This window comes from Corythoichthys intestinalis, chromosome 14 (genome assembly GCF_030265065.1).
Source record: "Corythoichthys intestinalis isolate RoL2023-P3 chromosome 14, ASM3026506v1, whole genome shotgun sequence".
Lineage (NCBI taxonomy): Eukaryota > Metazoa > Chordata > Actinopteri > Syngnathiformes > Syngnathidae > Corythoichthys > Corythoichthys intestinalis.
In genome coordinates this window covers 47997522-48019580 of record NC_080408.1, presented here as the reverse complement: position 1 = coordinate 48019580, position 22059 = coordinate 47997522, and the positions used below count along the sequence as shown (strand labels likewise).

General features: G+C 41.6%; 1 protein-coding gene across 2 annotated transcripts in view; it reads right to left on the bottom strand.

Moving 5' to 3' along the window:
* The window catches only part of epha4b (eph receptor A4b), a 291695-nt gene that overhangs the window by 63729 nt on the left and 205907 nt on the right, over positions 1 to 22059 (bottom strand). For both annotated transcript variants that reach the window (XM_057857051.1, XM_057857052.1), the window contains 3 exons: positions 21550 to 21617; positions 19448 to 19573; positions 19165 to 19350 (listed from right to left, as the gene is read on the bottom strand). In XM_057857051.1, the coding sequence (XP_057713034.1) occupies positions 19165 to 19350; positions 19448 to 19573; positions 21550 to 21617 (380 nt within the window). The remainder of the gene's footprint in view (positions 1 to 19164; positions 19351 to 19447; positions 19574 to 21549; positions 21618 to 22059) is intronic.

The following is a 22059-nucleotide window of genomic DNA, read 5'->3' as shown; positions in this document are numbered from 1 at the left end:
CGTCTTTTAGCTAACTGGCTGTGAATACAATGACAGTTAAATGTGATTTGAGTCAGAGGCTCTGACTCAAGAGCTTTGTCTAATATTGTGTTAACATGATATGTGGTATTTGAACTGTATCAATACTGATGCTATTTATTGCTATTTTTTTTTTTTATATGTTATTGTTATTGCTACGTTTTTATTTTTTGTTATTCCCTAAGAAGTTATTTTGTTATATTTAATTTATTTAGACAGACAATTTTGAATGGTATTAAGACACATGTTTAATTTTTTGGATTCCTTGGTAATTAAGAGACGATTAACAATTTTGTATTTCTTTGTATGTTTATAAACAAATTCGTGTTCAAGTATTGGAATTTAAATTTGCTAATAAAATCCAGATATTTATTCTGGAAGTTTGGAAAATGTTTCTTTAGTAGTTTTTGAAAACAAACTTTGAATCGAAAAGTGTATCACCTGAACCTCTTGATGTGCACTGCAAAAACCCATCTCCTTAAAACTGAAAAAAAGAAAAACTTAAATTCCCTTGTTTTCAGTGTAAATCTACTAGAAATAAGTAAAATTATCTGCCAGTGCTTCAAATAAATTTTACTCAGATTTCTTGAAATAAGAAAAATAGCTTGCTGAACATAAGCTTAACAGACTTATTTAAGGTAAATGCTTCTATATTTAATCTTAAAAAAAAATTGTCAGAAATGTTTTTGGGCTTAATAAGAACAAATGGTAATATTTAGTGAAAGTAAGTGAAAGAATCTGACAAATTAATCTGTTAACTAGCCTTTAAAAGTCAAAACAAGATCAAGAAAATGATTCGACTAGATTTAGAAAAAATTATCAGATTAAGACATTAGAACTATATTTGCAGTGTGAAAGTATAGGTCAATTCAGATTTTTTTTGCATTAATCATTTAGCCTATCAACTAATTAGGTTCTTATTGGTGAGAAATCTAGCCCTGACTGCCATTTACCCAGTCTGTTTGGTCTTATTAATGTCCTGTCCCCAGCAAAAAGTGTACATGCAGGTTGTGCTGTTATATCGTCTCTACCAATATTGAGACCAAACCTAAACCCTTGACCGCTAACCATTTTGTATGTGTGCTAATCATAAATTTCCTGTGGTGGTCCTAGCCCACACTCCCCTCTACTGGCTTTTATTGTTGTTACACTTCCTGTTTTATGTGGCCTGAGTTCAACCTTGGCAGACCTGGGAGCGCACCTGCAGCTCATCACAATCAACACTGCTTTTAAGGAGCGGCATGGGCAGCAAGCAATGGCCAGATGATTTTGCCAGTCACCATTGGTACATCGGCCAACGAACACTGTAGTTTGTGATTCCTGTCCTAGAACTCTTAACTAATTCTGTTTTTTGCCATCAGGACACCCACCCTCCAAGCCCTCACAGCCACAGCCTGAACCTCAGCCTGAACCTCAGCCTGAACCTCAGCCACAGCCACAGCCTCAGCCACAGCCATTTACCATTCAACCCACCAGCCGCTCAGCACCTTGCCCTTGTGCAATAAATATCACTTCACACTTCATGTGTTTCCGGCTCGCATTTTGGTCCACATCAACTTTGCCTACCTTGCCGTAACATAATCATCTGGCCTAACGAAATGGACCAAGCGACCGCCGACACCCTCCAAGAGGCCCTCGGACACCAGAGAGTCATGCTAGGAAAGCATGAGCAGACGCTAGGTAGCCTTGGAGAGACTCTCCGGAGAATTTCGATGGACTTACACCGGGTCAAGACGCAGCTCTCGCAATCCCCCACTTCCAGGGCCGGCCCTACTATTTCTGTGAGTAGTACTACTGGTGGCCTACCGCCCCCCCTTCAGCCGGATGTGTTCATTCCAACTCCTGAATGTTACTCTGAGGAGTTGGGCTCTTGCAGCCGTTTTTTACTCAATTGCAATCTAGTGTTTAATTTGCAGCCTTATAGTTATTCCTCTGATGCCGCTAGGGTTGCGTTCTGTATTAACCTGTTGAGGGGAAAAGCGGGTCAATGGGCGACAGCACTTTGGGAGAAGAATTCACCAGTGCTAAGTTCTTTTGAGGCATTTTCTGGAGAATTGCGCAGAGTGTTTGATCACCATGTTCGTGGGAGAGAGGCCAGAAATCGCCTTTTTTCCCTCCAGCAAGGTTCTAAATCAGTGGCGGAGTTTTCAATCCCTTTTCGTATTTTGGCTGCCGAAAGTGGCTGGGGTGAGCTGGCTTTGATTTCTGTTTTTTCGCGTAGTTTGGCGGAGGAAATAAAGGATGAATTAGCAACACGGGATGAGCCTTCCACGCTGGAGGAGCTAATTTCCCTAGCAATAAAGATGGATAATCGACTGAGAGAACGTAAGAGGGAGAAAGCTATTAAGTCACGTCTGTCTCCGCCATTCATGTCACCCGATGCCATCAAACCATCCCCTAGCGACACTCGGCGACCGACATCCCCTCTTCCGTTGGAAGATCCTATGGAACTTGGGCAAACCGGACACTTAGCATTCACCTGCCCTGCTCAGCCAAAAGTCCGGACTAACCAGATAAAAGGGAGCACCCTGGTGAGCCAAACCTCCTCCAACTGTCTCTCAGTCGCGACTCATACTCCCGGCTAGCATCTCCCATGGTTTGGACGCCATGCCACTACAAGTATTCATCGATTCTGGTGCTGACGACAGTTTTTTGGACGAAAGTTTTGCGACTCTAGCTAAAATCCCTCTCGAACCCCTAAAGGCCCCCAAGGTAGTGGAAGCAGTGGACGGTAGAAAACTCTTTTTGGTAACCCATCGCACCATCCCTCTCATGCTCAAGGTCTCAGGAAATCATCATGAATTAATACAATTGTTCATTATCTCCTCACCAATAGCACAGGTCATCCTTGGTCTCCCCTGGCTTAAACACCACAACCCGAACATCAACTGGACAGAGGGAAAGATCGTGGGATGGAGCAATCACTGCCACTTGGAATGTCTTGGCTCGGCGCACCCACTTGGTAGACCGGTAGGAAAGCCAACCTGTCCACCAGTGCCTCCTGACCTCACCAATGTGCCCCCTGAATACCACGACTTGGCGACGGTGTTCAGCGAGGACCTCGCCCACACTCTGCCTCCCCATCGCCCCTATGATTGTGCCATTAATCTCCTACCGGGGGCTCCCCTTCCGACAAGCAGACTGTTCAACATATCCGGTCCTGAGAGAACGGCTATGGAAGACTACATCAGAGACTCCTTGGCTTCTGGTATCATCCGTCCCTCCTCCTCCCCTGTTGGCGCAGGCTTCTTCTTCGTGGGCAAGAAGGATGGCGGCCTGCGGCCATGCATTGATTACCAGAGCCTAAACCAGATAACAATAAAAGATAAGTACCCTTTGCCTCTTATTGACCCCTTCAGTCACGCCAGGTTGTTCACAAAGCTGGATCTCCGAACTGCATATCATCTCATCCGAATCCGTGAGGGGGACGAGTGGAAAACGGCATTCAACACTCCCCTTGGTCATTTTGAATATTTAGTAATGCCCTTTGGTCTCACAAATGCTCCTGGTGTTTTCCAACGGCTCATGAACGATATCTTTCGTGATATTCTTAACCGTTTTGTATTTATCTATCTAGATGACATACTTGTGTTTTCACGATCCTTAGAGGAACATCGGCATCATGTCAGGATGGTCTTGCAGCGGCTCCTGGAGAACAGGCTTTTTGTTAAACCGGTAAAATGTGAATTCCATGTGTCCTCGGTTAGCTTTTTAGGTTACATAATCGCCAAGGGGCAACTGAAACCAGACCCAATAAAGATCAAGGCAGTCGTTGATTGGCCTACTCCCAATACCCGTAAGGAGCTTCAGAGATTCTTGGGCTTTGCAAATTTCTATCGTCGCTTCATCCGGGGCTACAGCAAAGTGGCTCTCCCGCTGACTCAACTCACCTCCACCAAACACCCCTTTGCCTGGCCTGAAGCTGCTGGTAAGGCATTTTCCCAGCTAAAGTCTCTCTTCACCTCTGCCCCTATCCTCAAACACCCAGACACCTCACGCCAATTTGTGGTGGAGGTGGATGCGTCGGACACCGGAGTTGGGGCCATCTTGTCCCAGCGAGATCCCACCACCCAGAAGCTGCATCCATGTGCCTTTTTCTCCCGGCGGCTCAGCCCTGCTGAGAGGAACTATGATGTGGGAAATCGGGAACTGCTGGCGGTTGTTTTGGCCCTGCAGGAATGGCGTCACTGGCTGGAAGGTGCTAAAACCCCATTTTTAATCTGGACAGATCACAAGAACCTCTCCTACATCCAATCCGCACAGCGTCTTAACCCCCGACAAGCCCGCTGGTCACTGTTTCTTGCCCGGTTCAATTTTACACTATCATACCGCCCAGGTTCACGCAATGGTAAAGCTGATGCCCTATCACGGCTACATTCCCCCAATCTGGACACAGAAGACCCTGGGCCCATTCTCCCCTCGGCCTGCGTGGTCGGTGCAGCTAGATGGGAGATCACATCTCTGGTCAAGGAAGCTCAAAAGGCCGATCCGGACCCAGGAAACGGTCCCCCAAACCGCCTCTATGTCCCGTCTGGCATGCGGTCTCAAGTCCTGGAATGGAGCCATTCGTCTAAACTAACTTGCCACCCTGGTGTGCATCGGACCCTCGGTTTCCTCCGACAATCATTCTGGTGGCCTGGTATGGTTAAAGATGCCCGCAACTTTGTCAATGCCTGCACAGTCTGTGCTCGAGGGAAGGCCTCCCATCAGCCGCCCGCTGGTCTGTTGTGCCCTCTCCCTGTTCCCAGTCGACCTTGGTCCCACATCGCAGTGGATTTTGTAACCGGTCTGCCTCCCTCTGAAGGTAACACAGTTATCCTTACCATTATCGATCGTTTTTCCAAGTCTGTTCACTATGTTCCCCTTCCCAAACTTCCCTCTGCTCTTGAAACTGCCAATCTCTTGGTCAAGCATGTTTTCAGGCTTCATGGCCTCCCTTTAGACATTGTTTCAGACCGTGGTCCCCAGTTCTCCTCGGTGGTGTGGAAGGAGTTCTGCAAGGCGGTGGGGGCGACAGCCAGTCTCTCCTCAGGATACCATCCCCAGACCAACGGCCAGACGGAAAGGGCCAACCAGGACCTAGAAGCTGCTCTGCGTTGTGTCACCGCCCACCATCCGGTCTCCTGGAGCACTTTCCTTCCATGGGTTGAGTACGCCCATAATTCGCTCATCTGCTCAGCCACTGGTATGTCCCCTTTCATGGCTTGTAATGGCTTTGAGCCTCCGTTGTTCCCAGAGCAGGAAAAGGAAATCGCTGTTCCTGCTGTGAAGGACAATGTCGGCAGGATTAGGGAAATATGGAAGACCGTAAGGGCTGCCCTCGCTCGCTCCGCCGAGAAGAACAAGAGATTGGCCGATCTCCATCGTTCACCAGCCCCAGAATACAAGGTGGGACAGGAGGTCTGGTTGTCCGCCCGGGACCTCCCTCTGCAGGTAGAGTCACGCAAACTTGCCCCCCGCTTCGTGGGCCCCTACAAGATAACGAAGATCATCAACCCATCTGCCGTTCGGTTGGACCTCCCGGCATCAATGAATGTCCACCCCACCTTTCATGTTTCCCTTCTCAAGCCCGTTTCCTCCAGTGACCTGTGTCCTCCTGCCGTTGCACCTCCCCCGCCCCTTCTCATTGATGGCCACCCCGCGTTTGCGGTCTCCAAGATTCTTGATGTCCGGCCTCGCGGCCGTGGATTCCAGTTCCTGGTGGACTGGGTGGGCTATGGCCCTGAGGAGAGGTCGTGGATCTCCCGTAGCCTCATATTGGACCCGTCCCTTTTGCGGGACTTCTATGCTGCCAACCCTGGTAAACCGGGCAGGCCGCCCGGTGGCGTCCGTTGAGGGGGGGGTACTGTGGTGGTCCTAGCCCACACTCCCCTCTACTGGCTTTTATTGTTGTTACACTTCCTGTATTATGTGGCCTGAGTTCAACCTTGGCAGACCTGGGAGCGCACCTGCAGCTCATCACAATCAACACTGCTTTTAAGGAGCGGCATGGGCAGCAAGCAATGGCCAGATGATTTTGCCAGTCACCATTGGTACATCGGCCAACGAACACTGTAGTTTGTGATTCCTGTCCTAGAACTCTTAACTAATTCTGTTTTTTGCCATCAGGACACCCACCCTCCAAGCCCTCACAGCCACAGCCTGAACCTCAGCCTAAACCTCAGCCACAGCCACAGCCTCAGCCACAGCCATTTACCATTCAACCCACCAGCCGCTCAGCACCTTGCCCTTGTGCAATAAATATCACTTCACACTTCATGTGTTTCCGGCTCGCATTTTGGTCCACATCAACTTTGCCTACCTTGCCGTAACATTTCCAGCTGTTTTACAAGCATTTTATTTGTTACTGCAGCCCCTATAGTGTAATCTGTAACACGATGAATTATTTTTTTCCTATTTAACTCAGGCAGTATTACTCATGTAAATGGATATTAGAAAGTTCTTTACTCGCAGCAAGGATAAATCAACAAGGAGGAATGAGAGAGGTAAGCTATGTAATCCACCTTGGCAACATAAACCACTTTTAGGTCACAATCTACCAGTTGAGAAACACTAATTAATTGCATAACAGCTACAGTGATATATCCCTAATTCTGTCCAGACAAAGTAGAGCAGTAGCGTGCCGGAAGGGGTGAAGGAGAGATGGAAGTTGATAAGCATGAGCAGAGGTGAATTCACTATCAACAAGGGATGTCCCAATTTTGATTTTGAATACTGATGGCTAAAAAAAAGACTTTTTTAAATAAACATGTATTTTGGTTTGATTATATATTGTTTAATGCACAATTTCTGAATTTTTATAAGTGCTAAACAACTTTTTTGCTCGCTCGCCAGTGTCCCCCTGTGCTACAGCAATGTATTAGGTCTTATGACGCCCCTGTCAGACACCCAGGTTTGTATCCCAAATGGATTAATTTAAGTGTGTGCACTTAAACTTAAGTCCAGTTTACTTAAAATGTTGAGTTATGCTTGCTTAAAAGTTTTAAATTTTGGGCAGTAACATTAATTAGCAAGTTTTCAATGAAAACTTGAAATACCAGTGAAATAGGTTGATTTGACATTTCAAGTTCTAACCTTTTTTGTTCTATTTTTACAGTGCAGTGATTTTGGCATTATACCACTTACAAAAAATCAAATGAATTTTAGGTCTATTGCTAAAGAGAAAATCAGGATTGAAATGAACTTTTTAAGCATCGGCTATTCAAACATGAGCAGTAGAATGAGACAAATGCTATAAAAGTACCCAGTCATATATTCTTTATCCTCTGTGGAGAATGACTGTCATTACAGAAGTGACTGTCTTATACCACTCAAGATAGCCAAATTGCAGTGAATTGGAAAAGTGTGGCAAATAAGGTTTAGTAATGTCATTCCAGCATGTTTTTATGACGTACCCATACTATTATTGACTGATATTTTTTTTTGCAGATGAATTACATTAACAGTATACCACATTATACCAACATCTCTCGTTTCTCGGAGCTACTGCAGAACAGTGGTAGTAGAACAATTTCTCCTTCTCCCATTGAAGTCTAGTTAGCAACTCAGCCCTCTTGAACCCACCTGAGCCCACTGCATGCTGGGTCAGCTTGCTTGATTGCATACTGAGGGAGGTGTAAAAGGCCCAGCTGGTGCCAAAGAAAAGGGCCTGAAGGAATTATTGACCCATCTGAACCAGGCCATCATCCACCCACCCGGCACATGCATGCGCACCTTAGGTTGTGACCTGTGAAATCACGTCCTGTATAACCTTGGAAATGTGCTGTCACGGTGGGAGGACTGGGAAAAAAATTCTCTCTAGTTCCCTGGCAATTGTGAAATTAGCATAACTGACTTTTCACTGCCATTGACGTTCATTGACGTGCAATCCTGAGTTTGAATGAGTTTATCACTAGTAGACGTCCAATCTATTTGGACTGGGAGGGAGGCAGCGAATGAACATGATATACATCCAAACCGTTGGAACGAAGATGTCTAAAATTGCATGACCATGCTTCATTCCCATTGACGGCAATAGACGTCTAATCCATTTTTACTAGGAAGGGCTAATGAACATTTGTTCTTCCCAGTTAAAATGGATTGGACTTCTAACTCCATAAATGGCAGCCGATGAGTTAAATGTGTGTTTTAATGCCAAAAAAGGTCACATTTAACATCATGTTATATTTAGTCAAAGCAAGGATGAAATAAAATAGAAACATTTTTGTGTATTGTATGCACACTACTGAATATTAATGAGGGTAAAAAAGCCACTTAATGCTATGTATTATTGATATTTATGCATTTGTTCTTTTACTGCTGACCAGATTGCCGCCGAGCTTTTGTGTATGCCAACTTTACACTGACAGACTTCTTATTTTTCTATTTTAAACGTAAGAAGTCATTCTAGCACCGAGTGCAAAACTGTTGGCCCTGTTGCGCAAATGCAGGAAAAAACATTCACCGAAAGCAGGTAGAGCTAGGTAGTCAAGAAAATGAGGCTTTTCAGGTCATTTTCATCTTTTGCTCATATAAACATGATTGACGAGTTTTCAGTCTGCTTATTTTAAGTATGTGTCTGCCTCTCGCCAGACTTCAATAAACAGCTCGGGTAGATGATTTGGAAGGAGCGCAGAATAGTCAACAGAACAAGGTTCCATTTATGACAGCAGGCCCGAACTGGGTCCATTTCATTGCTTTCCAAATCTCATTTTTACCACTGCAAAATATTTGGCAGGGAAATGTTTCTTGTTGCCAGTTCTGACAGACTATGGAGACTTGCAATCCCTTATTGGTGTTGAAATAAGACTGACCCAAACAAGTTTGGTTCACTTCGTTGCCATCATCACCATAATTCCTAATGAATGGGAGGCTTTGTATTAAATCTAAGTGGCATAACAGCTTTTTTAGAACTTTATTCTGAATTGAAGTTACTCTCAATTATGTGGCATCCAGTCATCTCTCTATTAAGTGGCATGAAAAGCAAAACATTTTAGACATGGTACCAACAAAATATTATACTGCATATTTCATTTTTTGAGCTTAAACACCCTTTAAAGGCCAAATGGTGGCACAAGAGCCCCATCTAATAGGACAGCAGTAAACTTGTGTCAAAGAAACATGTTGAAGTGAACAACTCTGACTCAGTGATTCGCTTTGTCTTTGAAGCTAGCAATGTTATGCTAGGCCAAGTGTCAACAACTTGCGGCTCTGGAGTCGCATTTGGCTCTTTAAACCCGCTGATGCGGCTCAGTTTTGTATAAAATAAATGAACATTTGATTAAAATCTGCTCAAGGGTCTTGCGAGCTTTATCAAAGAAGTTTAACTTTCCTTTAATAGGCATCTCAAGCCATGCTCACTGTTTCGTATGTTTGTTAACAGAACACTCATGTAGGTCATCAATTCACCAATTATGTAAAGTCACGGCTACCACTCAGAAGGTGTACCATTAACAGGAACAAAGTCTTGTGGGTACACCTTCCGAGTGACATCCTTGACTTCAAATAGTTGGTGAATTCATGAATTCAAGAGTGTTCCTTCAATAAAAGTGTGCAAAAAGTGAGCACTTATGCTGCTTCCTAAAAGAAGGCTTTACTCCTTTAAATATATACATATATATACAGAGTATCACAAAAATGAGTACACCCCTCGCATTTCTGCAGATATTTAAGTACATCTTTTCATGGAACAACACTGACAAAATGACACCTTGACACAATGAAAAGTAGTCTGTGTGCAGCTTATATAATAGAGTTCATTTATTTTCCCCTCAAAATAACTTAAAATATAGCCATTAATATCTAAACCCATGGCAACAAAAGTGAGTACACCGCATGAGAACTACGTACATCCCTAAATGTCCAAATTGAGCACTGCTTGTCATTTTCTCTCCAAAATGTCATGTGACTCGTTACAGGAGTGCTGTCAGCATTGCTGCAGAGATTGAAGAGGTGGGGGGTCAGCCTGTTAGTGCTCAGACCATACGCCGTTCTTTACATCAAATTATTGTGCATGGCTGTCACCCCAGGAGGAAGCCTCTTCAGTACATAAATAAGTGTGTCATGCCTACAGTCAAGCATGGAGGTGGGAATGACCCCCCCCCCCCCACCACCACAACCACCTCTTCAATCTCTGCAGCAATGCTGACAGCACTCCAGTAACGAGTCACATGATATTTTAGAGGGAAAATGACAAGCAGTACTCAATTTGAACATTTAGGTATGTATGTTTTTTCATAGGGGCGTACTCATTTTGTCAGTGTTGTCCCATGAAAAGATATACTTAAATATCTGCAAAAATGCGAGGAGTGTACTCACTTTTGTGATACACTGTATACATACGCAGGTGGTCCCCGGGTAGGGAATGAGTTCTGTTCCTATGCTGGCGACGTAACCCGATTTTCCGCGTAAATCGTGACGGAATGGTATCTTTTCTCGTATTTACAGCTTGACTATTTGTATTTCTTTAACACACCCAATATAAAGTAAATAGCATTTATATCATAATTTAAGAAAAACAAGCAGAATATATTTGATATTATGAACAGTTGGAATGATTAAGGACAGAAAAGGACAGAAAGATACAGGACGCCTTCTGACCACGGAAGCCCAACGTGCTGACAACCAGGTGATAGGCAAAACATTTACAAACCCACATCCGCACCACAGACCCGGCTGCAGAAAGAAATTATAGGGGGGCAGTACATTTTTGGGGGGGGGCACACTTCTTCAATGTAAATTTAGCCGTAACAGTGGCGTTTTTACCCGTTATATTTTCTGATGATAGTGTCAGTCAGTGAAACTGCAGGAGGTGGCAGCGCTATCCCTTCATGTTGACTTTCGGCCACGTCTTTGTCATGGCTTGAGTTCGTCTTTAGTTTCTTGAAAAAAAAACACGGATGTCCATTCCAATTTGAATTAGCAACGGAGGAGCCGCTCAATCACCATTTCTGTAAACGGAGCTATCCCTATCCAATCGCAGTACACAATGGCAGGTGTTGTGCCGAAAAATAGCCGCACCGCGTGAACTGCCCCCCCTGACGGGAACGCTTATTTATAACGCTTTATTGAGGTGAAAACATCAAATGTTTTCATGGACTCGTTACAGTAATGGATTTACGACTGTAAAATCACTTTTAAATAAATGAATTAGACAAAATACTAGTACTTTATTTTGCTAAAAAATCGTGGACTGGGCCACAAAACCATCTTTGAACAGAAATGTATTAGTCTACAGGTTTTCACGACCATATCTCAATGACAATCACACAGTTATGACATTTAGTTCAAGCAGAGTAAAATAATACATATATTCACGGTATAAGAAAGTCGTTTCCATGTCCATCGATTGGTAAGAAAAAGCTGTACGAGTGACGTGTGGGCGCTAAACAATAAAATAAATAAACAAATAAATCAAATAAACGCTCAATAAAGCGTTATAAATAAGCGTTCCCGTCGGGGGGGCATTTCATGCGGGGCGGCTATTTTTCGGCACAACACCGGCTACTCAGCCCGTCCCCCTTATCTGTGATTGGCTAGAAATTGCCTACATTCGCTGCTCTGATTGTGACGATAGATCAAGATAGGATGACTAAAGCAGTGTTTTTCAACCTTTTCTGAGTCACGGGACGTTTTTACGTTGGAAAAAATCTCGCGGCACACCACACCAAAATGTTCCAAAATTACTTTCTGTATAGTATATTTAATTATAAAATAATTTCTCAGAATTTATACTTACTCAGTGTGAAACGTTTAGAAATTAGGCTTGAAAAACTATCAGACAGGGGACTTGAGCAATGCATTTAAGCACATCAGGGCTGGTCGTCTCGCTGACAATGGCTTTGCAGACAGGTAGTATTAACGTCTCTGCCACAGTTTGGGACTTTTGGGATTTAGCAACAAAGTAACTGGCTTTCAGGGCGTTCTTATTTACCTTTGTAGTTTTCCTCAAAAAAGTTGCCCACTTCTCTGTGTTTTCACGAAGGCGTACAAAATAATCCATCGACTTGTTCTGAAGCGACGGGGGTTCATTTGGAGATGAGTTTAAGCTTGTATGGCGCCATGGCGCTAGATAGCCGCTCGTGTCGCGTTCAATAACTGCTCGGATTTCTAGGTATCTCCCACATAGCTGTCCTTGATAATGTGTTGGAATAAAACAAAGAGGGTGGATTAACGGGCGTCACATATGGATAAAATGGAAAGGACACTTTTGTATGTATCGACACTTGACGAGTCAAATAATGAACAGTAGAAGTGCTGGGGTCCACATTGTTGCAAGGTGGCTGACGGCTAGAAATCCAAGCAGTTCTTGAACGCAACACGACTCATCTGCACACAACCGAGAACTTTTTCCACATTCCTTCCTTCCTACTGCAACTTTGCCCGACGATGTTAAAAAAAAAACGACATTGGATAATTTCTCGCGGCGGCGGCACAATCGATTGAAAAACACTGGAATATAGGGTTCATTCTCCCCGTGTGTGTGTGTTTTTGTGGAAGATTTAAAAAAAAAAAAAAAAAAATACACAGTACAGTTTAATCGAGCTAGGGCGGGCACAGCCGTCCCTCAGGGCGGGCACGGCCCCCTAATGCCCGCCCATGCCGCTGGGTCTGCCGCACCACCACCAAATCCCGCAATCAGTTCTTCCGGACAGTCTAGAACAAATGGCGGGACATCTCGTCTTGCCATATATATATATATATATATATATATATATATATATATATATATATATATATATATATATATATATATATATATATATATATATATATATATATAATATCTGTCATATTGTGTTAAATCATTGAATATATATATATATATAATATCTGTCATATTGTGTTAAATCATTGGATATATATATAATATATATGATTGAATGCATTGAATATATATATATATATATATATATATATATATATATATATATATATATATATATATATATATATATATACATACATATATAATATCTGTCATATTGTGTTAAATCATTGGATATATATATATAATATATATGATTGAATGCATTGAATATATATATATATATATAATATCTGTCATATTGTGTTAAATCATTGTCCATTGCCTGCCATTAACGGCGATAGACCAATCCGCCTGAACTGGAACTGAAACATTGTTTACCGCCACAATCATTGCCAACAATTAAACCAATGAAAAAGTTATACTTAAGAAATTAGAAACTAATTGTGTACAACATCGCTTTGTAATTGTATCGCATTACTTTTTCGTACTCAATTTTGATCGATACAGGGCAGTCTTTCTCGCAGTAAATTGCGAGTTATCTGTTTCTGCTTTCATTAGCGCAACATCAGGGCATGTCTTCTCCTGGTGAAAGGGTAGCGAGATGAAGATGAAGCGATAGACTGAAAGCGACTAAATGAGAAGATAAGATGAACACTGAGGGAGAAAGCCGCAGCGTGAGATGGACATAGGAGACAAGGAGATAGATGGAAAGGGAGCAGGCGCCACAGATAACCAATCAGCTCTCTTGTTGAACCCGGTCTGTGTCTCTCACCTACACGTAGACACACTCGCCACGGCCTTAACACAATCACGCCAAGTAAACAAGTGGCTGTTTGAGGGGCGCGGACAGTCGCAGTGGCCGTGCGTCATTGAGTTGTAACCATGGTAATGGAGCTTTATCAGATGGAGGGTCGGCTCCTATTTACACCTGCTGCAGTATGACCGTGAACGCTTGGGCCACTGTTTGTGGTCAAAATTTTTGGACAAACAAATGAGGCTTCAGTTTGGTAACCGTTTAAGTTGATGGCAGCCTTATAAATTTCAACTGAGATAATTATCCAGGTTTTTATTTTATCATGTTTATGTTTTAACATTAAGTGCTTAGATTTACAAAAAAACATTTATTTGATACTGAAATTATAACAATGCGAAGAATAAAGATTAAACACAAAATGTTCAACTAGTTCCACTATAGAGGAAAATTAATCTTCAAAATGTTTACAGTAATCTGCTTTTAGTTAACAAACACATACTTTGTACTCAGAGGTGGGTAGTAACATGTTACTTTAGCCATACTTTTTACTTTTACTTGAGTAGATTTGTGAAGAAAAAATGCTACTAATTTATTATTTCCTTGCCAGCGATGCCAAGAGTAGCGCTACAAATTTTTGACTCCGATACACCAAGCAGACGCAAGCTTGCTGTTCTATGATCATGCCAGCCTGTTCAATCACGTGGCATCTTTAAAGCGCTGTAAAAAATTGCAATGAAGTATTTGACATATAAGGCTGCCCTCAACATGACTCAAAAGTGCGGATTTAAACCTCTCTCCCAGTTTTTATTTTGCACCGACTGACCACGGAAAACCGGAGATATGATCCTTTTAATTTCATATGAGTAACTATGAAGGAACTACAGTATTCTCTATTCAAACTAGGAACTATTTTCTCCACTAGAGGGGCACTCATGCTCTTTGGTGAAATAATGCTTCATTTCTGTCAGTTTTTTTTTTCTCTTTCTCTCGCCCAAGTTCCTTTTTTTTTTTTTTTTTTTTTTTTTTTTGTCTGTGTGTGTATTTCTTTGGCTTAATATGGTTATGTAATGGGTTATTGTACAGTGTCATTATAACAGCAGTTAATATAGATAAGTTAGTACTGAGAGAAAAAAATACCATTGTTTAAATAAAAAACAAAAATAAGCAGTCACTCACAATGTTACTCATTAATTGAGTATTCTTTTCACTGGTTACTTTTTTACTTGTACTTGAGTACATTTTTTGAAATACTACTTTCACTTGAGTAATATTATTTTGAAGTAACGCTACTAGAGTAAAAATATTGGGCTACTCTACCTACCTCTGTTTGTACTTTATTTTGACTATTTACATTATACTGCATTTTAGTGTTCAGTCAATTTCGTTTGTGCCTACTGATGGTAATTTAAGGGATCATTTTGAAACTGTCTTGGAATAACTCTTGAATTCAACGCACACCATGCAGTGGAGTCACCGTAAGAAAAGAGAGGTAGAGCATGGTTGATCGCACAAAGGAATGAGAGCAAAATTAAAATTTTCCCTAGCGGGAAAGACAACCTGGTTAGACCCGATTTAGCTGCTCATAGGGGGCAAGAAGAGGGACGATCTAAAGGTACAGTATGAAATGAATCAAAACACACTCACTTACAGAAAATGTTGAGTTGCTCGTCTCAAGAGTCGAGCTATTTGCTAGCATCAACGCAATTTTTCGGTTTTGCTAATTCGGGACAAACAAAAAAACATTTTTAGAGACATTTCGTTCGAAGATTTTTGTCCACTGATTTCAAGAAATTCATTTCAGAGTGGCTTCCATAAATATATGGCTTTCAATGATAGGCTTGCCACCATTCAGAAATAGAAATAAGAGATGCTCCTCTCAGTCTCACGCCCAAAGCCGTAAAGGCGAAATAAAAAAAAAAAGACATCCCCAAAACTCATAAAATGCATAGAAATTGATCTATTTATATATATTCCATATTGATTCAATACGGAACGCAAATTTTAATTCACAATTCGGAACAATTCCTTATTTCAAGGGACGGGTGGCAAGCCTAGCACTCATTACTAAAAAAAAAAAAAAAAAAATACATTAAATCTGCTTTCATATCCTCTAGTTGCCTCTTTATTTGTGATACTTTTTCACACTCTAGAGGCATTTAAGTCGAACTTGTTTGTTATGTTTATAGATGTAATCGTAACATGTATTTTTTTTCTATATGTTTTGATGCATTTTTATGATTTATATTAAATTTATGTCTTAATTTTGGTGGGCTTGGAACGGATGAGGGCATTTTCATGGATAACGCGTCCGTACAGAATTTTCAAGTTAAGAAACTACATCCAGAACCAAATGATTTTGTAAGTAGAAGTACCACTGTACTGTCTTTGTGCTTTGTTTTAAGTTTGAAGAGATACCTACGTCATCATCATCTTCATCTGGCACTAAAAGACAAAACGTAGTTTCCTATCTAATTTGCACGATCTAATAAAATCAAATCACCACACATTCAGATTACAAAACCACTTCCAGAACCAATTAATTTCATCAGTAGAGGGACCACTGTATATTCCTTTTTGTTTCATATACATGAGCATTGTGTAGCACATTGTGGTGTGTATACATTTATAATTAAATGTACCATATTTTTTGGACTACAAGTCGCACCTGAGTATAAGTCGCACCAGCCATAAAATGCCCAACGAAGAGAAAAAAAATATATTAACGTCGCACCGGAGTATAAGTCGCATTTTTGGGGAAAATTTACTTGATAAAATCCAACACATAGAACAGACATGTCATCTTGAAAGGCAATTTAATATAAAAATACAATAGAGAACAACATGCTGAATAAGTGTACAGTGTACAGTGCATGAACAACGAAATGCAATTATACCGTCCTCACCAGGACGCTACGGTTCGGTCATGGCTATTCAGCTGGCTAAACTCCCAAATGACGATGCTGGAGGTCCGTATAATTTGCTGAATCAATTTTATCCTCGATACCAAACAGGTTCGCATAAATAAATGATAATTAGGTGCTTTTACAGCAATGACATGACACAAACGGTTAGCATGCGTTCGCTAGCATTAGCGCATCGTTCAAACAACCACACAACTGGCTCTAAGTGTCCAATTGCGGGTGGAAAACACACAACAACAACAGAAAAGATGATACACACAGGCGTTGCTGCTGTAGAAATATTTTACAAGCATAAACAATGACTGTAGGTTCGCAGCCGTGTTTCTCTCTCGCTAACTCGCCCACTCACTCAGAGCTACGTAGCTGTCGGTCTTCTTCTGGCGTGTGAGCGCTCTTCTTCACGTAAACAAGCGCAAGTGCGCCCCCACGTGGGAGTGAAAGTGCCACAAACTAAAAGCATGCATTTCAATATAAAAAAGTCAATAATACAATTGAACACAGATTGCCAAAGGCAGAACGCGAACATGGCCATAGCTATTATTATTAAAAGTTATTCAGATAACTATAGCATAAAGAACATGCTAACAAGTTTACCAAACCATCAGTGTCACTCCAAAACACCAGAATAACATGTGAAATCATATCATAATGTGTTAATAATTTCACACATAAGTCGCTCCTGAGTATAAGTCGCACCCCCAGCCAAACTATGAAAAAAACTGCGACTTATAGTCCGAAAAATATGGTGATTACATTATTGCATTGCTACGAGCGAGAATGATGTATTTCAATCAAGGGTGTGGGTTTGCATAGGAACGGTAGGGACATAACACTAACAACTTTTCAGGATGCTCAAATTGTCCCCACCAACTTTTAAGCAACCTTATATGCATGATATAATGAGTTGAGTTATATAGGTAATTTAGATTGTCTTCCCATATGTTTGAAGGGGAAAGGATATCATCATCGCACACACCATATAATTGTTTGCATTAGTCTAACACATATATAGTCTAACACATACATTTGGTACAGGCACCGTCTAAACTGTTTGCATTACTCTAACACACGTAATATAATTTATCAGGAAATAGTATCATTTTCATATTTACGGTAGGACTACACTACTAATATAAAATAAATAGCACACCATAGTTTAATGAGAAGAAATAGAAGAGATACACAATGCCGTCTTATCACAAGATTGACGCACCAACTCATGCAATCAGCTCTCCCAGCAAACTCCAAGGACAAAGCGCTTTGTCCTAAAACAAGTACAACCAGCCCGGACAGCAAAGTTGATAGCGGACGTCCCAATCCGCGCACGAACCTAAGCCGCCCAAAACCGGCCACAGAGGGGATGACCCAAAAGCAACGCCCAGAAACGCCTTCGACAAGGCCCGCCTCAGCAAATACTTTAAAAAGACTGGACACTGAGATAACACAGATTTTTTTCTGCTCGGAAACATGTAGCCTTGTTTTGGATCCAGAATTGTCCCTCCGTCGTCTGTTTTTGCCTTGTTTTTACCATTGTCGACGAATAAATTGTCAACCTGTTTCCGGTGAGTGTTCTTCAAGCTTTTGAAACATGGAGTCAGTACAAAGGGTTAAAATAAGACGACGCGCGAGATTCGGCCTTCCCGGTGGGCGCACGCGGGGCAGCGTCAGCCGAGCGGCACTTGTTTTGGTTGGTGCTGTCCGCGGGTGCGTCTGGGCCGGGGGGGCGAATTTCAACATGTTGTAAGGATAGAATTGACCCTACCATCATTAAGTCAATTATTTTCATTATGTTCAATTTTACATTTACTCCCTTTCACTTGCTGAATGTGCAGGTCCATTTTTTTATCCTCAAACGCATGTTTGATTAGCTGATGACTTGACCCGGAAATGACACACACACACACGTTCACACTCACACAGCTCTGGAAGAAATACATGTCAACAACATGCCCCCTCATTTGCCCCCTTCGAAGAGAAGGGATATTAGAAGTTTTTTTTTTTTTTTTTGACCAGCAGCAGCCACTGTAAATAATTTTAAAAAGATGCTAATGTTGTGGAGGTGGGAAACACACTACTAATTTTGCTACTGAAAGTCTGTGCTGTATCAGAGTCAGCATTACATTAAACTGTGTGAACTTGCTAACCTGCAAAACTCGAGTGGGAAGCTGCTTAGAGAGAAGTGCCCTTTTGTTTGTGTTTTCTGCTGTTAAACTTTAATTAGACTGTGACAAATGCAGTGAACTGGAAACTATAGAACAAGAAAAACGTGAGCAAGAAGCTGATTAGAGAGAGAGAGAGGTGCTGCTAAACCCAAACTATTTTGGATGTCGCAAGCTACCCACACTAGCGTTGCAATATCCGATCAATCGTGATTGACGGAATGATCGCCCTTGATTTAGCATATCATTTAATTAGGTTCATATTCGTGACAAATGTAGCCCTGACCCCCGTTCACCCAATCTGTTTAGTCTAATCAATGTCCCATCCCGGGCAAAATGTGTACATGCAGTTTATGCTGTTATATCGTCCCTACCAATGTTAAGACCAATCCTACGCCCTGGATTTCAATACGTGTTTCTTTTGTATAATGAATAATTTTTCATAATGTGAAGCGAAAAAAGCTTTGAAAAACCTTTTGTAAAATAAAACTTTCCTGTACTGAAGCTTTCGTACCTCAAGGTACCACTGTATCTCCACTAAAGATGCAAAAAATGAGGACTCACATTTGGTGACGACTCCCTCCAGCCTGATGATGTTGGGGTGGTCAAACTGCCCCATGATGGAAGCTTCGGAAAGGAAGTCCCGCCTCTGCTTGTCTGAGTAGCCTGCCTTCAGACTCTTGATGGCCACATAGATCTCTCGCTTTCCTTGCACGCGCAGTCGCCCGCTGCACACTTCGCCAAACTCTCCTACAAACATACGGGTTATAAATACGAAGATGTTTTTCCACACGGTCATTCAAATACCCAAGAGTGGAATGAAATACATGAATGCTTTCTAGCATACCCGCTCCAATAACTCTCTCAATGCGAATATTGGTAGCATCGATCTCTTTGGCAAAGTCTCTGACAGCCTGGTTGGGGTCTTCGTAGGTGTGAGGATGGATGTAAGTCCTACTGCCAGGAAGCTTGACTGCGCACGTGCAAAAGTGAAAGGAAAAAGCAGAGAAAGTGAACATCAATTGCGCTTCCACCTCTCATAAATGTTCGCCCAAGATTAGTGCGTCGGCTTTATGAGCTTTAATAAAAGTTGCCTGTTTGCCAGTGGTGAAATGTGAGTGCTCTGCTCAAATGGTTACATAATTAGATACATAACTACTTTGTTAGCCGCGGCGATAAAATGACTCGTCATTTTAACAGGAACCCATAAGAAACCTCACCCGACAAGAAAACATCAGCGCAAAAAGCTGTTTATGCCAAAATAAATGTCACCAGTGTCGGTTTTTAGTATTTGAGTTGTGAAATAAAGTGTTTGTGCTAACATGCAAGGGAATTAATTATTGTAACACATTGTCTTCCATTGATGTCCAATCCATTTGAACCCTCCCAGTTCAAATGGATTGGATGTCTATGAGTGACAAACTAATTCAAATTCACAGCAGGAGGATTGGACTTCACATGATTGGGATGTACATTGGTATGAAAAAGTATCTAAACCTTTTGGAATTTCTCACATTTCAGCAAAAAATCACCATGAAATGTGATCTGATCTTTGTCAAAATCACACAGATGAAAAAACAGTGTCTGCTTTAACTAAAATCCACCAAACATTTATAGGTTATCATATTTTAATGTGGATAATATGCAAACAATGACAGAAGGGGGGAAAATAAGTAAGTGAACCATCACATATTTATATTTTATATATACATATTTTATATTTTATGGCCCCGCCCTTGACAGCAATAACTTCAAGCAGACGCTTCCTGTAGTTGTAGATCAGTCTGGCACATCGATGAAGACTAATCTTGGCCCATTCTTCTCAACAAAACCGCTGTAGTTCAGTTAGATTCCTGGGATGTCTGGCATGAATCGCTGTCTTTAGGTCATGCCGCAGCATCTCAATGGGGTTCAAGTCTGGACTTTGACTTGGCCACTCCAGAAAGTGTATTTTGTTCTTCTGAAACCGTTCTGAAGTTGATTTACTTCTGTGTGTTCTGTTGCAGCATCCATCCTCTTTTTAGCTTCAACTATCTGACAGATGGCCTCAGGTTTTCCTGCAAAACCTCCTGATAAGCTTTTGAATTCATTCTTTCATTAATGATTGCAAGTTGTCAAGGCCCTAAGGCAGCAAAACAGCCCCAAATCACGATGCTCCCTCCACCATGCTTCACGGTGGGGATGAGGTGTTGATGATGGTGAGCTGTTCCATTTTTCTTCCACACATGAAGTTGTGTCTTACTCCCAAACAATTAGACTTTGGTTTCATCAGTCCACAAAATATTTCGCCGGAACTTCTGTGGAGTGTCCAAGTGCCTCTTTGTGAACATTAAATTATTTGTTTGAGACAGCAGTGGCTTTCTCTGTGGAGTCCTCCCATGAACACCATTCTTGGCCTTAGTTTTACATATACTAGTACTAGTAGTTGATGTGTGCAGGGATACTGTACAGTGCCAGTGATTTTTGTAAGTCTTTAGCAGACACTCTAGGGTTATTTTTTACCTCTCTGAGTATTCTGCGCTGAACTCTTGGCGTCATCTTTAGTGGACGGCAATTCCTTGGGAGAGAAGCAACAGTGCCAAATTCGCTCCATTTGTAGACAACTTCTCTGACTGTCAATTGGGCACACACCTGACTTAACTTGTTTGGTAAAATTGCTTTCAATTGCTCTTTAAGTCTCCTTGGGCAGAGGGTTCACTTACTTATTTTTTCCCCCTTTCTGTCATTATTTGCATGCTGTCCTTATTAAAATATGAAAACCTATAAATGTTTGGGTGGTTTTAGTTTAAGCAGACACTGTTTTTACATCTGTGTGATTTTGACAAAGATCAGATCACATTTCATGGCGATTTTATGCAGATATGTGGCAAATTCCAAAAGGTTTAGATACTTTTTCATACCACTGTGTATCAGCGTCAATGGCAATGAAATGAAATGTGATTTTTTTACCTCGGCCATGCTGGAATTGCATTTTCTCTTCATCGGGATCCTGCTTAGCTTTGATATAGCCACAGTGCCTGGAAAAGAAATAATACTCAAATATAATTTCCAATTTTCAACCCTCTCACTGCCATTGATGTCTCGCGCCGTCAACGGATATTTTTATTATACATGTAAATTCTTCTTTTACTAACTACCACCACACATACTCTGTGAATACTGGTAATATACCTGGGCCAGCAGCGAATGAGTAACAAATAAGAAAATGAGAAATAAATGTAGTACATTAACAAGCATTGGGAGAAATACATAAGTATAAACTTTTTCTTGACAAAAAGGGGGGTGCCCAAATATATCATCAATATATATAGCTTTCTGGTATGCAAATCAACTTGTTCACATTAAATGGGGTAGCTTGGTCTGGTGAGAGTCAGGGAGGAATTCTCTTACCATATTTGTTCAATGTTTACATGGACAACTTGTCCAACCATCTCAATAAGTGTAATACTGGTTGTGTTG